The sequence below is a fragment of the Chiloscyllium plagiosum genome, unplaced genomic scaffold, assembly GCF_037043375.1.
Source record: "Chiloscyllium plagiosum isolate Xiang-an unplaced genomic scaffold, Cpla_swu_hap1 HiC_scaffold_3, whole genome shotgun sequence".
Taxonomy (NCBI): domain Eukaryota; kingdom Metazoa; phylum Chordata; class Chondrichthyes; order Orectolobiformes; family Hemiscylliidae; genus Chiloscyllium; species Chiloscyllium plagiosum.
This window is the reverse complement of record NW_028270141.1, coordinates 163,500,374-163,514,803: the sequence shown is the minus strand read 5'-3', so window position 1 is coordinate 163,514,803 and position 14,430 is coordinate 163,500,374. Positions and strand designations below refer to the sequence as shown.

General features: G+C 62.2%; 1 protein-coding gene across 1 annotated transcript in view; it reads right to left on the bottom strand.

Moving 5' to 3' along the window:
- The window catches only part of LOC122553259 (equilibrative nucleoside transporter 1-like), a 188,790-nt gene that overhangs the window by 84,934 nt on the left and 89,426 nt on the right, over positions 1 to 14,430 (bottom strand). Inside the window, exon 2 of the mRNA XM_087976854.1 lies at positions 900 to 1,075. Coding sequence (XP_087832980.1) covers positions 900 to 1,075 — 176 coding nt within the window. The remainder of the gene's footprint in view (positions 1 to 899; positions 1,076 to 14,430) is intronic.

Genomic DNA, 14,430 nt, shown 5'->3' with positions numbered 1-14,430 from the left:
TGAGTAGCCTGTAACCGGGTGACTAGCCTGTGACCTGGTGAGTAGCCTGTGACCTGGTGAGTAGCCTGTGACCTGGTGAGTAGCCTGTGAGCTGGTGATCTGGCCTGTGACCTGGTGATCTTGCCTGTGACCAGGTGAGTAGCCTGTGAGCTGGTGAGTAGCCTGTGACCTGGTGATCTGGCCTGTGACCAGGTGAGTAACCTGTGACCTAGTGATCTGGCCTGTGACCTGGTGAGTAGCCTGTGACCTGGTGAGTAGCCTGTGACCTAGTGATCTGGCCTGTGACCTGGTGATCTGGCCTGTGACCTGGTGATCTGGCCTGTGAGCTGGTGAGTAGCCTGTGACCTGGTGATCTGGCCTGTGACCTGGTGATCTGGCCTGTGACCTGGTGAGTAGCCTGTGAGCTGGTGAGTAGCCTGTGACCTGGTGAGTAGCCTGTGAGCTGGTGATCTTGCCTGTGACCTGGTGATCTGGCCTGTGACCCGGTGAGTAGCCTGTGACCAGGTGAGTAGCCTGTGAGCTGGTGATCTGGCCTGTGACCTGGTGATCTGGCCTGTGACCCGGTGAGTAGCCTGTAACGCGGTGAGTAGCCTGTGACCTGGTGATCTGGCCTGTGACCCGGTGAGTAGCCTGTGACCTGGTGAGTAGCCTGTGACCCGGTGAGTAGCCTGTGACCCGGTGAGTAGCCTGTGACCTGGTGATCTGGTCTGTGACCCGGTGAGTAGCCTGTGACCCGGTGAGTAGCCTGTGACCCGGTGATCTGGCCTGTGACCCGGTGAGTAGCCTGTGACCCGGTGAGTAGCCTGTGACCCGGTGAGTAGCCTGTGACCCGGTGAGTAGCCTGTGACCCGGTGAGTAGCCTGTGACCCGGTGAGTAGCCTGTGAGCAGCGCAGCGTACCGTGGAAGGAGGATGGAGTTGATGCAGCTGAAGACCAGCAGTGGCAGCATGGCACACAAGGTCATCATATTCCCAAACTTCCCCTGCAGGTAGTTCTCCTGGATCACACCGTCTGTGCCATTCAGACGGAAACGGTCCGTGGTAACATTCACATCCTGGAGCTGGAACTTAAAATACTAACAAGGGGAAAGAGTAAGGCTCAGTGTGACCATCGGAGAGAGGGGGGAGAGGGGGGAGGGGGAGGGGGGTGGGGGAGGGAGGGGGAGAGGGAGGGGGAGGGGGAGGGAGGGAGGGGGAGGGGGGGAGAGGGAGGTGGAGGGAGGGAGGGGGAGGGGGGGGAGAGGGAGGTGGAGGGAGGGAGGGGGAGGGGAGGGGGAGGGGGAGGAGGGAGGGGGAGAGGGAGGGAGGGGGAGAGAGACACAGAGAGGGACAGGACGGAGGAAGAGAGAGGGGGGCAGAGAGAGGCAGAGAGACAGTGTCAAAATGGAAAAGAGATACGCTCAGGGAAAAGGACACAGAAGGGTCATGGTGGGTGTGGGTGTGGGTGTGAGTGTGGGTGTGGGTGTGGGTGTGGGTGTGGGTGTGGGTGTGAGTGTGGGTGTGGGTGTGGGTGAGGGTGTGGGTGTGGGTGTGGGTGTGAGTGTGGGTGTGGGTGTGGGTGAGGGTGTGGGTGTGGGTGTGGGTGTGAGTGTGGGTGTGGGTGTGAGTGTGGGTGTGGGTGTGGGTGAGGGTGTGGGTGTGGGTGTGAGTGTGGGTGTGGGTGAGGGTGTGGGTGAGGGTGTGAGTGTGGGTGTGGGTGTGAGTGTGGGTGTGGGTGTGGGTGTGAGTGTGGGTGAGGGTGTGGGTGTGGGTGTGGGTGTGAGTGTGGGTGTGGGTGTGGGTGTGAGTGTGGGTGAGGGTGTGGGTGTGGGTGTGAGTGTGGGTGTGGGTGTGAGTGTGGGTGTGGGTGTGGGTGTGAGTGTGGGTGAGGGTGTGGGTGTGGGTGTGGGTGAGGGTGTGGGTGTGGGTGTGGGTGAGGGTGTGGGTGAGGGTGTGATTGTGGGTGTGGGTGTGGGTGTGAGTGTGGGTGTGGGTGTGGGTGTGAGTGTGGGTGTGGGTGTGGGTGTGGGTGTGGGTGTGAGTGTGGGTGTGGGTGTGGGTGTGGGTGTGAGTGTGAGTGTGGGTGTGGGTGTGGGTGTGAGTGTGGGTGTGGGTGTGGGTGAGGGTGTGGGTGTGGGTGTGGGTGTGAGTGTGGGTGTGGGTGTGGGTGTGGGTGTGAGTGTGGGTGTGGGTGTGGGTGTGAGTGTGGGTGTGGGTGTGGGTGAGGGTGTGGGTGTGGGTGTGGGTGTGAGTGTGGGTGTGGGTGTGAGTGTGGGTGTGGGTGTGGGTGTGAGTGTGGGTGTGGGTGTGGGTGTGAGTGTGGGTGTGGGTGTGGGTGTGGGTGTGGGTGTGAGTGTGGGTGTGAGTGTGGGGGTGGGTGTGAGTGTGGGTGTGGGTGTGGGTGTGAGTGTGGGTGAGGGTGTGGGTGTGGGTGTGGGTGAGGGTGTGGGTGAGGGTGTGGGTGTAGGTGAGGGTGTGGGTGAGGGTATGAGTGTGAGTGTGGGTGAGGGTGTGGGTGTGGGTGTGGGTGAGGGTGTGGGTGTGGGTGTGAGTGTGGGTGTGAGTGTGGGTGTGGGTGTGAGTGTGAGTGTGGGTGTGGGTGTGGGTGTGGGTGTGAGTGAGGGTGTGAGTGTGGGTGTGGGTGTGAGTGTGGGTGTCGGTGTGGGTGTGTGTGTGGGTGTGGGTGTGGGTGTGGGTGTGGGTGTGAGTGTGGGTGAGGGTGTGGGTGTGGGTGTGGGTGTGAGTGTGGGTGTGGGTGTGGGTGTGGGTGTGAGTGTGGGTGTGGGTGTGGGTGTGGGTGTGAGTGTGGGTGTGGGTGAGGGTGTGAGTGTGGGTGAGGGTGTGAGTGTGGGTGTGGGTGTGGGGTGTGAGTGTGGGTGTGGGTGTGGGTGTGGGTGTGAGTGAGGGTGTGAGTGAGGGTGTGAGTGTGGGTGTGGGTATGAGTGTGGGTGTGGGTGTGAGTGTGGGTGTGGGTGAGGGTGTGGGTGTGGGTGAGGGTGTGAGTGTGGGTGTGAGTGTGGGTGTGGGTGTGGGTGTGGGTGTGAGTGTGGGTGTGGGTGAGGGTGTGAGTGTGGGTGAGGGTGTGAGTGTGGGTGTGAGTGTGGGTGTGGGTGTGAGTGTGGGTGTGAGTGTGGGTGTGGGTGTGGGTGTGGGTGTGAGTGTGGGTGTGGGTGTGAGTGTGGGTGTGGGTGTTGGTGTGAGTGTGGGTGAGGGTGTGGGTGTGAGTGTGGGTGTGGGTGAGGGTGTGGGTGTGGGTGTGGGTGTGAGTGTGGGTGTGGGTGTGGGTGAGGGTGTGGGTGTGGGTGTGGGTGTGAGTGTGGGTGAGGGTGTCGGTGAGGGTGTGGGTGTGGGTGAGGGTGTGAGTGTGGGTGTGGGTGTGGGTGTGGGTGTGGGTGTGAGTGTGGGTGTGAGTGTGGGTGTGGGTGTGAGTGTGGGTGTGGGTGAGGGTGTGGGTGTGGGTGTGGGTGTGGGTGTGGGTGTGGGTGTGAGTGTGGGTGTGGGTGTGGGTGTGAGTGTGGGTGAGGGTGTGGGTGAGGGTGTGGGTGTGGGTGTGAGTGTGAGTGTGGGTGAGGGTGTGGGTGTGGGTGTGAGTGAGGGTGTGAGTGTGGGTGTGGGTGTGAGTGTGGGTGTCGGTGTGGGTGTGTGTGTGGGTGTGGGTGTGGGTGTGGGTGTGAGTGTGGGTGTGGGTGTGGGTGTGAGTGTGGGTGTGGGTGAGGGTGTGAGTGTGGGTGAGGGTGTGAGTGTGGGTGTGGGTGTGGGTGTGAGTGTGGGTGTGGGTGTGGGTGTGGGTGTGAGTGTGGGTGTGGGTGTGGGTGTGGGTGTGAGTGTGGGTGTGGGTGAGGGTGTGAGTGTGGGTGAGGGTGTGAGTGTGGGTGTGGGTGTGGGTGTGAGTGTGGGTGTGGGTGTGGGTGTGGGTGTGAGTGAGGGTGTGAGTGAGGGTGTGAGTGTGGGTGTGGGTGTGAGTGTGGGTGTGGGTGTGAGTGTGGGTGTGGGTGAGGGTGTGGGTGTGGGTGAGGGTGTGAGTGTGGGTGTGAGTGTGGGTGTGGGTGTGGGTGTGGGTGTGAGTGTGGGTGTGGGTGAGGGTGTGAGTGTGGGTGAGGGTGTGAGTGTGGGTGTGAGTGTGGGTGTGGGTGTGAGTGTGGGTGTGAGTGTGGGTGTGGGTGTGGGTGTGGGTGTGAGTGTGGGTGTGGGTGTGAGTGTGGGTGTGGGTGAGGGTGTGGGTGTGGGTGTGGGTGTGAGTGTGGGTGTGGGTGTGGGTGAGGGTGTGGGTGTGGGTGAGGGTGTGAGTGTGGGTGTGGTTGTGGGTGTGGGTGTGGGTGTGAGTGTGGGTGTGAGTGTGGGTGTGGGTGTGAGTGTGGGTGTGGGTGAGGGTGTGGGTGTGGGTGTGGGTGTGGGTGTGGGTGTGGGTGTGAGTGTGGGTGTGGGTGTGGGTGTGAGTGTGGGTGAGGGTGTGGGTGAGGGTGTGGGTGTGGGTGTGAGTGTGAGTGTGGGTGAGGGTGTGGGTGTGGGTGTGGGTGAGGGTGTGGGTGAGGGTGTGGGTGTAGGTGAGGGTGTGGGTGAGGGTATGAGTGTGAGTGTGGGTGAGGGTGTGGGTGTGGGTGTGGGTGAGGGTGTGGGTGTGGGTGTGAGTGTGGGTGTGAGTGTGGGTGTGGGTGTGAGTGTGAGTGTGAGTGTGGGTGAGGGTGTGGGTGTGGGTGTGGGTGTGACTGTGGGTGAGGGGGTGGGTGAGGGTGTGGGTGTGGGTGAGGGTGTGGGTGAGGGTGTGGGTGTGGGTGTGGGTGTGGGTGTGAGTGTGGGTGAAGGTGTGAGTGTGGGTGTGGGTGAGGGTGTGGGTGTGGGTGTGGGTGTGAGTGTGGGTGAGGTGTGGGTGTGGGTGAGGGTGTGAGTGTGGGTGTGGGTGTGGGTGTGGGTGTGGGTGTGAGTGTGGGTGTGAGTGTGGGTGTGGGTGTGAGTGTGGGTGTGGGTGAGGGTGTGGGTGTGGGTGTGGGTGTGGGTGTGGGTGTGGGTGTGGGTGTGTGTGTGGGTGTGGGTGTGAGTGTGGGTGAGGGTGTGGGTGAGGGTGTGGGTGAGGGTGTGGGTGTGGGTATGAGTGTGGGTGTGAGTGAGGGTGTGAGTGTGGGTGTGGGTGTGGGTGTGGGTGTGGGTGTGGGTGTGTGTGTGGGTGTGGGTGTGGTTGTCGGTGTGGGTGTGGGTGTGGGTGTGAGTGTGGGTGTGGGTGTGGGTGTGGGTGAGGGTGTGGGTGTGGGTGTGGGTGTGGGTGTGGGTGTGTGTGTGGGTGTGGGTGTGAGTGTGGGTGAGGGTGTGGGTGAGGGTGTGGGTGAGGGTGTGGGTGTGGGTATGAGTGTGGGTGTGAGTGAGGGTGTGAGTGTGGGTGTGGGTGTGGGTGTGGGTGTGGGTGTGGGTGTGTGTGTGGGTGTGGGTGTGGTTGTCGGTGTGGGTGTGGGTGTGGGTGTGAGTGTGGGTGTGGGTGTGGGTGTGGGTGAGGGTGTGAGTGTGGGTGTGAGTGAGGGTGTGGGTGTGGGTGTGGGTGTGGGTGTGGGTGTGGGTGTGGGTGTGGGTGAGAGTGTGGGTGAGGGTGTGGGTGTGGGTGTGGGTGTGGGTATGAGTGTGGGTGTGAGTGAGGGTGTGAGTGAGGGTGTGAGTGTGGGTGTGGGTGTGGGTGTGGGGTGTGGGTGAGGGTGTGGGTGAGGGTGTGGGTGTGGGTGTGGGTGTGGGTATGAGTGTGGGTGTGAGTGAGGGTGTGAGTGAGGGTGTGAGTGTGGGTTTGGGTGAGGGTGTGGGTGAGGGTGTGGGTGTGGGTGAGGGTGTGAGTGTGGGTGTGAGTGTGGGTGTGAGTGTGAGTGTGGGTGTGAGTGTGGGTGTGAGTGTGGGTGTGGGTGTGGGTGTGTGTGTGGGTGTGGGTGTGAGTGAGGGTGTGTGTGTGGGTGTGGGTGAGGGTGTGGGTGAGGGTGTGGGTGAGGGTGTGGGTGAGGGTGTGGGTGAGGGTGTGGGTGTGGGTATGAGTGTGGGTGTGAGTGAGGGTGTGAGTGAGGGTGTGAGTGTGGGTGTGAGTGAGGGTGTGGGTGTGGGTGAGGGTGTGGGTGTGGGAGAGGGTGTGGGTGTGGGTGAGGGTGTGGGTGTGGGTGAGGGTGTGAGTGTGGGTGTGAGTGTGAGTGTGGGTGTGAGTGTGGGTGTGAGTGTGGGTGTGGGTGTGGGTGTGTGTGTGGGTGTGGGTGTGAGTGTGGGTGAGGGTGTGGGTGAGGGTGTGGGTGTGGGAGAGGGTGTGGGTGTGGGTGTGGGTATGAGTGTGGGTGTGAGTGAGGGTGTGAGTGAGGGTGCGAGTGTGGGTGTGAGTGAGGGTGTGGGTGTGGGTGAGGGTGTGGGTGTGGGAGAGGGTGTGGGTGTGGGTGAGGGTGTGGGTGTGGGTGAGGGTGTGAGTGTGGGTGTGAGTGTGGGTGTGAGTGTGAGTGTGGGTGTGAGTGTGGGTGTGAGTGTGGGTGTGGGTGTGGGTGTGGGTGTGGGTGAGGATGTGAGTGAGTGAGAGTGTGGGTGTGGGTGTGAGTGGGTGTGGGTGTGGGTGAGGGTGTGGGTGAGGTGTGGGTGAGGGTCTGGGTGAGGGTGTGGGTGTGGGTGTGTGTGTGAGTGTGGGTGTGGTTGTCGGTGTGTGTGTGGGTGTGGGTGTGAGTGTGGGTGTGGGTGTGGGTGTGAGTGTGGGTGAGGGTGTGAGTGAGGGTGTGAGTGTGGGTGTGAGTGAGGGTGTGAGTGAGGGTGTGAGTGTGGGTGTGGGTGTGGGTGTGGGTGTGAGTGTGGGTGTGGGTGTGGGTGTGGGTGAGGATGTGGGTGTGGGTGAGGGTGTGAGTGTGGGTGTGAGTGTGGGTGTGAGTGTGAGTGTGGGTGTGAGTGTGGGTGTGAGTGTGGGTGTGGGTGTGGGTGTGGGTGTGTGTGTGGGTGTGGGTGTGGGTGTGGGTGAGGGTGTGAGTGTGGGTGAGGGTGTGAGTGTGGGTGAGGGTGTGAGTGTGGGTGTGAGTGTGGGTGTGAGTGTGGGTGTGAGTGTGAGTGTGGGTGTGGGTGTGGGTGTGGGTGTGGGTGAGGGTGTGAGTGTGGGTGAGGGTGTGAGTGTGGGTGAGGGTGTGAGTGTGGGTGTGAGTGTGGGTGTGAGTGTGGGTGTGGGTGTGAGTGTGGGTGTGAGTGTGGGTGTGAGTGTGAGTGTGGGTGTGAGTGTGGGTGTGAGTGTGGGTGTGGGTGTGGGTGTGGGTGTGGGTGTGTGTGTGGGTGTGGGTGAGGGTGTGAGTGTGGGTGAGGGTGTGAGTGTGGGTGTGGGTGTGAGTGTGGGTGTGGGTGAGGGTGAGGGTGTGAGTGTGGGTGTGGGTGTGAGTGTGGGTGTGAGTGAGGGTGAGGTTGTGAGTGTGGGTGAGGGTGTGGGTATGGGTGTGGGTGTGAGTGTGGGTGTGGGTGTGGGTGTGGGTGAGGGTGTGGGTGTGGGTGTGAGTGTGGGTGTGGTTGTGAGTGAGAGTGTGGGTGAGGGTGTGGGTGTGGGTGTGGCTGAGGGTGTGTGTGTGGGTGAGGGTGTGGGTGTGGGTGTGGGTGTGGGTATGGGTGTGGGTGTGGGTGTGTGTGAGGATGTGGGTGTGGGTGTGAGTGTGGGTGTGGGTGTGAGTGTGGGTGTGTGTGTGGGTGTGGGTGTGAGTGTGGGTGTGGGTGTGAGTGTGGGTGTGGGTGAGGGTGTGGGTGTGGGTGAGGGTGTGGGTGTGGGTGTGGGTGTGGGTATGGGTGTGGGTGTGGGTGTGTGTGAGGATGTGGGTGTGGGTGTGAGTGTGGGTGTGGGTGAGGGTGTGAGTGTGGGTGTGGGTGTGAGTGTGGGTGTGGGTGAGGGTGTGAGTGTGGGTGAGGGTGTGAGTGTGGGTGTGGGTGTGAGTGTGGGTGTGGGTGAGGGTGTGGGTGTGGGTGAGAGTGTGGGTGAGGGTGGGAGTGTGGGTGTGGTTGTGAGTGTGGGTGTGGCTGTGGGTGTGGGTGTGGGTGTGAGTGTGGGTGTGGGTGTGAGTGTGGGTGAGGGTGTGGGTGTGGGTGAGAGTGTGGGTGAGGGTGGGAGTGTGGGTGAGGGTGTGAGTGTGGTTGTGGGTGTGGGTGTGGGTGTGGGTGAGGGTGTGGGTGTGGGTGAGAGTGTGAGTGAGGGTGGGAGTGTGGGTGTGAGTGTGGGTGTGGGTGTGGGTGTGAGTGTGGGTGTGGGTGAGGGTGTGAGTGTGGGTGTGGGTGTGAGTGTGGGTGTGTGGGTGTGTGGGTGTGGGTGTGGGTGTGAGTGTGGGTGTGGGTGAGGGTGTGAGTGTGGGTGAGGGTGTGGGTGTGAGTGTGGGTGAGGGTGTGAGTGTGGGTGTGGGTGAGGGTGTGGGTGTGGGTGTGGGTGTGAGTGTGGGTGTGGGTGTGGGTGTGAGTGTGGGTGTGGGTGAGGGTGTGAGTGTGGGTGAGGGTGTGAGTGTGGGTGTGGGTGAGAGTGTGGGTGTGGGTGTGGGTGTGAGTGTGGGTGAGGGTGTGAGTGTGGGTGTGGGTGAGGGTGTGGGTGTGGGTGTGGGTGTGAGTGTGGGTGAGGGTGTGGGTGTGAGTGTGGGTGAGGGTGTGAGTGTGGGTGTGGGTGAGGGTGTGGGTGTGGGTGTGGGTGTGAGTGTGGGTGTGGGTGTGGGTGTGAGTGTGGGTGTGGGTGAGGGTGTGAGTGTGGGTGAGGGTGTGAGTGTGGGTGTGGGTGAGGGTGTGGGTGTAGGTGTGGGTGTGAGTGTGGGTGTGGGTGAGGGTGTGAGTGTGGGTGAGGGTGAGGGTGTGAGTGTGGGTGAGGGTGTGAGTGTGGGTGTGGGTGAGGGTGTGGGTGAGGGTGTGAGTGTGGGTGTGGGTGTGAGTGTGAGTGTGGGTGTGAGTGTGGGTGTGGGTGTGAGTGTGGGTGTGGGTGAGGGTGTGGGTGTGGGTGTGGGTGTGGGTGTGAGTGTGGGTGTGGGTGTGGGTGTGGGTGTGGGTGTGGGTGTGTGTGTGGGTGTGGGTGTGAGTGTGGGTGAGGGTGTGGGTGAGGGTGTGGGTGAGGGTGTGGGTGTGGGTATGAGTGTGGGTGTGAGTGAGGGTGTGAGTGAGGGTGTGAGTGTGGGTGTGGGTGTGGGTGAGGGTGTGGGTGTGAGTGTGGGTGTGGGTGTGGGTGAGGGTGTGGGTGTGGGAGAGGGAGTGGGTGTGGGTGAGGGTGTGGGTGTGGGTGAGAGTGTGAGTGTGGGTGTGATGTGTGTGAGGGTGTGTGTGGGTGTGGGTGAGGGTGTGAGTGAGTGAGAGTGTGGGTGTGGGTGTGAGTGGGTGTGGGTGTGGGTGAGGGTGTGGGTGAGGTGTGGGTGAGGGTCTGGGTGAGGGTGTGGGTGTGGGTGTGTGTGTGAGTGTGGGTGTGGGTGTGGGTGTGAGTGTGGGTGTGGTTGTCGGTGTGGGTGTGGGTGTGGGTGTGAGTGTGGGTGTGGGTGTGGGTGTGAGTGTGGGTGAGGGTGTGAGTGAGGGTGTGAGTGTGGGTGTGAGTGAGGGTGTGAGTGAGGGTGTGAGTGTGGGTGTGGGTGTGGGTGTGGGTGTGAGTGTGGGTGTGGGTGTGGGTGTGGGTGTGAGTGAGGGTGTGGGTGTGGGTGAGGGTGTGGGTGTGGGTGAGGGTGTGAGTGTGGGTGTGAGTGTGGGTGTGAGTGTGAGTGTGGGTGTGAGTGTGGGTGTGAGTGTGGGTGTGGGTGTGGGTGTGGGTGTGTGTGTGGGTGTGGGTGTGGGTGTGGGTGAGGGTGTGGGTGTGGGTGAGGGTGTGAGTGTGGGTGTGAGTGTGGGTGTGAGTGTGAGTGTGGGTGTGAGTGTGGGTGTGAGTGTGGGTGTGGGTGTGGGTGTGGGTGTGTGTGTGGGTGTGGGTGTGGGTGTGGGTGAGGGTGTGAGTGTGGGTGAGGGTGTGAGTGTGGGTGAGGGTGTGAGTGTGGGTGTGAGTGTGGGTGTGAGTGTGGGTGTGAGTGTGAGTGTGGGTGTGGGTGTGGGTGTGGGTGTGGGTGAGGGTGTGAGTGTGGGTGAGGGTGTGAGTGTGGGTGAGGGTGTGAGTGTGGGTGTGAGTGTGGGTGTGAGTGTGGGTGTGGGTGTGAGTGTGGGTGTGAGTGTGGGTGTGAGTGTGAGTGTGGGTGTGAGTGTGGGTGTGAGTGTGGGTGTGGGTGTGGGTGTGGGTGTGTGTGTGGGTGTGGGTGTGGGTGTGGGTGAGGGTGTGAGTGTGGGTGAGGGTGTGAGTGTGCGTGTGGGTGTGAGTGTGGGTGTGGGTGAGGGTGAGGGTGTGAGTGTGGGTGTGGGTGTGAGTGTGGGTGTGAGTGAGGGTGAGGTTGTGAGTGTGGGTGAGGGTGTGGGTGTGGGTGTGGGTGTGAGTGTGGGTGTGGGTGTGGGTGTGGGTGAGGGTGTGGGTGTGGGTGTGAGTGTGGGTGTGGTTGTGAGTGAGAGTGTGGGTGAGGGTGTGGGTGTGGGTGTGGCTGAGGGTGTGTGTGTGGGTGAGGGTGTGGGTGTGGGTGTGGGTGTGGGTATGGGTGTGGGTGTGGGTGTGGGTGTGAGTGTGGGTGTGGGTGTGAGTGTGGGTGTGGGTGAGGGTGTGGGTGTGGGTGAGGGTGTGGGTGTGGGTGTGGGTGTGTGTGAGGATGTGGGTGTGGGTGTGAGTGTGGGTGTGGGTGTGAGTGTGGGTGTGGGTGTGGGTGTGGGTGTGAGTGTGGGTGTGGGTGTGAGTGTGGGTGTGGGTGTGGGTGTGGGTGTGAGTGTGGGTGTGGGTATGGGTGTGGGTGTGGGTGTGGGTGTGGGTGTGTGTGAGGATGTGGGTGTGGGTGTGAGTGTGGGTGTGGGTGTGAGTGTGGGTGTGGGTGTGGGTGTGAGTGTGGGTGTGGGTGTGAGTGTGGGTGTGGGTGAGGGTGTGGGTGTGGGTGAGGGTGTGGGTGTGGGTGTGGGTGTGGGTATGGGTGTGGGTGTGGGTGTGTGTGAGGATGTGGGTGTGGGTGTGAGTGTGGGTGTGGGTGAGGGTGTGAGTGTGGGTGTGGGTGTGAGTGTGGGTGTGGGTGAGGGTGTGAGTGTGGGTGAGGGTGTGAGTGTGGGTGTGGGTGTGAGTGTGGGTGTGGGTGAGGGTGTGGGTGTGGGTGAGAGTGTGGGTGAGTGTGGGAGTGTGGGTGTGGGTGTGAGTGTGGGTGAGGGTGTGAGTGTGGGTGTGGGTGTGAGTGTGGGTGTGGGGTGAGGGTGTGGGTGTGGGTGAGAGTGTGGGTGAGTGTGGGAGTGTGGGTGTGGTTGTGAGAGTGGGTGTGGCTGTGGGTGTGGGTGAGGGTGTGAGTGTGGGTGTGGGTGAGGGTGTGGGTGTGGGTGAGAGTGTGGGTGAGGGTGGGAGTGTGGGTGTGGTTGTGAGTGTGGGTGTGGCTGTGGGTGTGGGTGTGGGTGTGAGTGTGGGTGTGGGTGTGAGTGTGGGTGAGGGTGTGGGTGTGGGTGAGAGTGTGGGTGAGGGTGGGAGTGTGGGTGAGGGTGTGAGTGTGTTTGTGGGTGTGGGTGTGGGTGTGGGTGAGGGTGTGGGTGTGGGTGAGAGTGTGGGTGAGGGTGGGAGTGTGGGTGTGAGTGTGGGTGTGGGTGTGGGTGTGAGTGTGGGTGTGGGTGAGGGTGTGAGTGTGGGTGTGGGTGTGAGTGTGGGTGTGTGGGTGTGTGGGTGTGGGTGTGGGTGTGAGCGTGGGTGTGGGTGAGGGTGTGAGTGTGGGTGAGGGTGTGGGTGTGAGTGTGGGTGAGGGTGTGAGTGTGGGTGTGGGTGAGGGTGTGGGTGTGGGTGTGGGTGTGAGTGTGGGTGTGGGTGTGGGTGTGAGTGTGGGTGTGGGTGAGGGTGTGAGTGTGGGTGAGGGTGTGAGTGTGGGTGTGGGTGAGGGTGTGGGTGTGGGTGTGGGTGTGGGTGTGAGTGTGGGTGAGGGTGTGGGTGTGAGTGTGGGTGAGGGTGTGAGTGTGGGTGTGGGTGAGGGTGTGGGTGTGGGTGTGGGTGTGAGTGTGGGTGTGGGTGTGGGTGTGAGTGTGGGTGTGGGTGAGGGTGTGAGTGTGGGTGAGGGTGTGAGTGTGGGTGTGGGTGAGGGTGTGGGTGTAGGTGTGGGTGTGAGTGTGGGTGTGGGTGAGGGTGTGAGTGTGGGTGAGGGTGAGGGTGTGAGTGTGGGTGAGGGTGTGAGTGTGGGTGTGGGTGAGGGTGTGGGTGAGGGTGTGAGTGTGGGTGTGGGTGTGAGTGTGAGTGTGGGTGTGGGTGTGGGTGTGGGTGTGGGTGAGGGTGTGAGTGTGGGTGAGGGTGTGAGTGTGGGTGTGGGTGAGGGTGTGGGTGTGGGTGAGGGTGTGGGTGTGGGTGTGGGTGTGAGTGTGGGTGTGGGTGTGGGTGTGGGTGTGGGCGTGGGTGAGGGTGTGAGTGTGAGTGTGGGTGAGGGTGTGGGTGTGGGTGTGGGTGAGGGTGAGGGTGTGAGTGTGGGTGAGGGTGTGAGTGTGGGTGTGAGTGTGGGCGTGGGTGAGGGTGTGAGTGTGAGTGTGAGTGTGGGTGTGGGTGAGGGTGTGGGTGTGGGTGTGGGTGTGAGTGTGGGTGTGGGTGTGGTTGTGGGTGTGAGTGTGGGTGAGCGTGTGGGTGTGAGTGTGGGTGAGGGTGTGAGTGTGGGTGTGGGTGAGGGTGTGGGTGTGGGTGAGAGTGTGGGTGAGGGTGGGAGTGTGGGTGTGAGTGTGGGTGTGGGTGTGAGCGTGGGTTTGGGTGAGGGTGTGAGTGTGGGTGTGGGTGTGAGTGTGGGTGTGTGGGTGTGTGGGTGTGGGTGTGGGTGTGAGTGTGGGTGTGGGTGAGGGTGTGAGTGTGGGTGAGGGTGTGGGTGTGAGTGTGGGTGAGGGTGTGAGTGTGGGTGTGGGTGAGGGTGTGGGTGTGGGTGTGGGTGTGAGTGTGGGTGTGGGTGTGGGTGTGTGGGTGTGGGTGAGGGTGTGAGTGTGGGTGAGGGTGTGAGTGTGGGTGTGGGTGAGGGTGTGGGTGTGGGTGTGGGTGTGGGTGTGTGTGTGGGTGAGGGTGTGAGTGTGGGTGTGGGTGAGGGTGTGGGTGTGGGTGTGGGTGTGAGTGTGGGTGTGGGTGTGGGTGTGAGTGTGGGTGTGGGTGAGGGTGTGAGTGTGGGTGAGGGTGAGGGTGTGAGTGTGGGTGAGGGTGTGAGTGTGGGTGTGGGTGAGGGTGTGTGTGGGTGAGGGTGTGAGTGTGGGTGAGGGTGTGAGTGTGGGTGTGTGTGAGGGTGTGGGTGTGGGTGTGGGTGTGAGTGTAGGTGTGGGTGTGGGTGTGGGTGTGAGTGTGGGCGTGGGTGAGGGTGTGAGTGTGAGTGTGAGTGTGGGTGTGGGTATGGGAGTGGGTGTGGGTGTGGGTGTGGGTGTGGGTGTGGGTGTGAGTGTGGGGGTGGGTGTGGGTGTGAGTGTGAGTGTGGGTGTGGGAGTGGGTGTGGGTGTGGGTGTGAGTGTGGGTGTGGGTGTGGGTGTGAGTGTGGGTGTGGGTGTGGGTATGGGTGTGGGTGTGGGTGTGAGTGTGAGTGTGGGTGTGGGAGTGGGTGTGGGTGTGGGTGTGGGTGTGAGTGTGGGTGTGGGTGTGGGTATGGGTGTGGGTGTGAGCGTGGGTATGGTTGTGAGTGTGGGTGTGGGTGTGAGTGTGGGTGTGGGTGTGGGTGTGAGCGTGGGTGTGAGTGTGAGTGTGGGTGTGGGTGTGGGTGAGGGTGTGAGTGTGGTTGAGGGTGTGAGTGTGGGTGAGGGTGTGGGTGTGGGTGAGAGTGTGGGTGAGGGTGGGAGTGTGGGTGAGGGTGTGAGTGTGGTTGTGGGTGTGGGTGTGGGTGTGGGTGAGGGTGTGGGTGTGGGTGAGAGTGTGGGTGAGGGTGGGAGTGTGGGTGTGGTTGTGAGTGTGGGTGTGGCTGTGGGTGTGGGTGAGGGTGTGAGTGTGGGTGAGGGTGTGAGTGTGGGTGAGGGTGTGGGTGTGGGTGAGAGTGTGGGTGAGGGTGGGAGTGTGGGTGTGGTTGTGAGTATGGGTGTGGCTGTGGGTGTGGGTGTGGGTGTGAGTGTGGGTGTGGGTGTGAGTGTGGGTGAGGGTGTGAGTGTGGGTGTGGGTGAGGGTGTGGGTGTGGGTGTGGCTGTGGGTGTGGGTGTGGGTGTGAGTGTGGGTGAGGGTGTGAGTGTGGGTGTGGGTGTGGGTGTGGGTGAGGGTGTGGGTGTGGGTGTGAGTGTGGGTGTGGTTGTGACTGAGTGTGGGTGAGGGTGTGGGTGTGGGTGTGGCTGTGGGTGTGTGTGTGGGTGTGGGTGTGGGTGTGGGTGAGGGTGTGAGTGTGGGTGTGGGTGTGGGTGTGGGTGTGGGCGTGGGTGTGGGTGTGAGTGTGGGTGAGGGTGTGGGTGTGGGTGTGCGTGTGAGTGTGGGTGTGGGTGTGAGTGTGTGTGGGTGTGGGTGAGGGTGTGGGTGTGGGTGTGAGTGTGG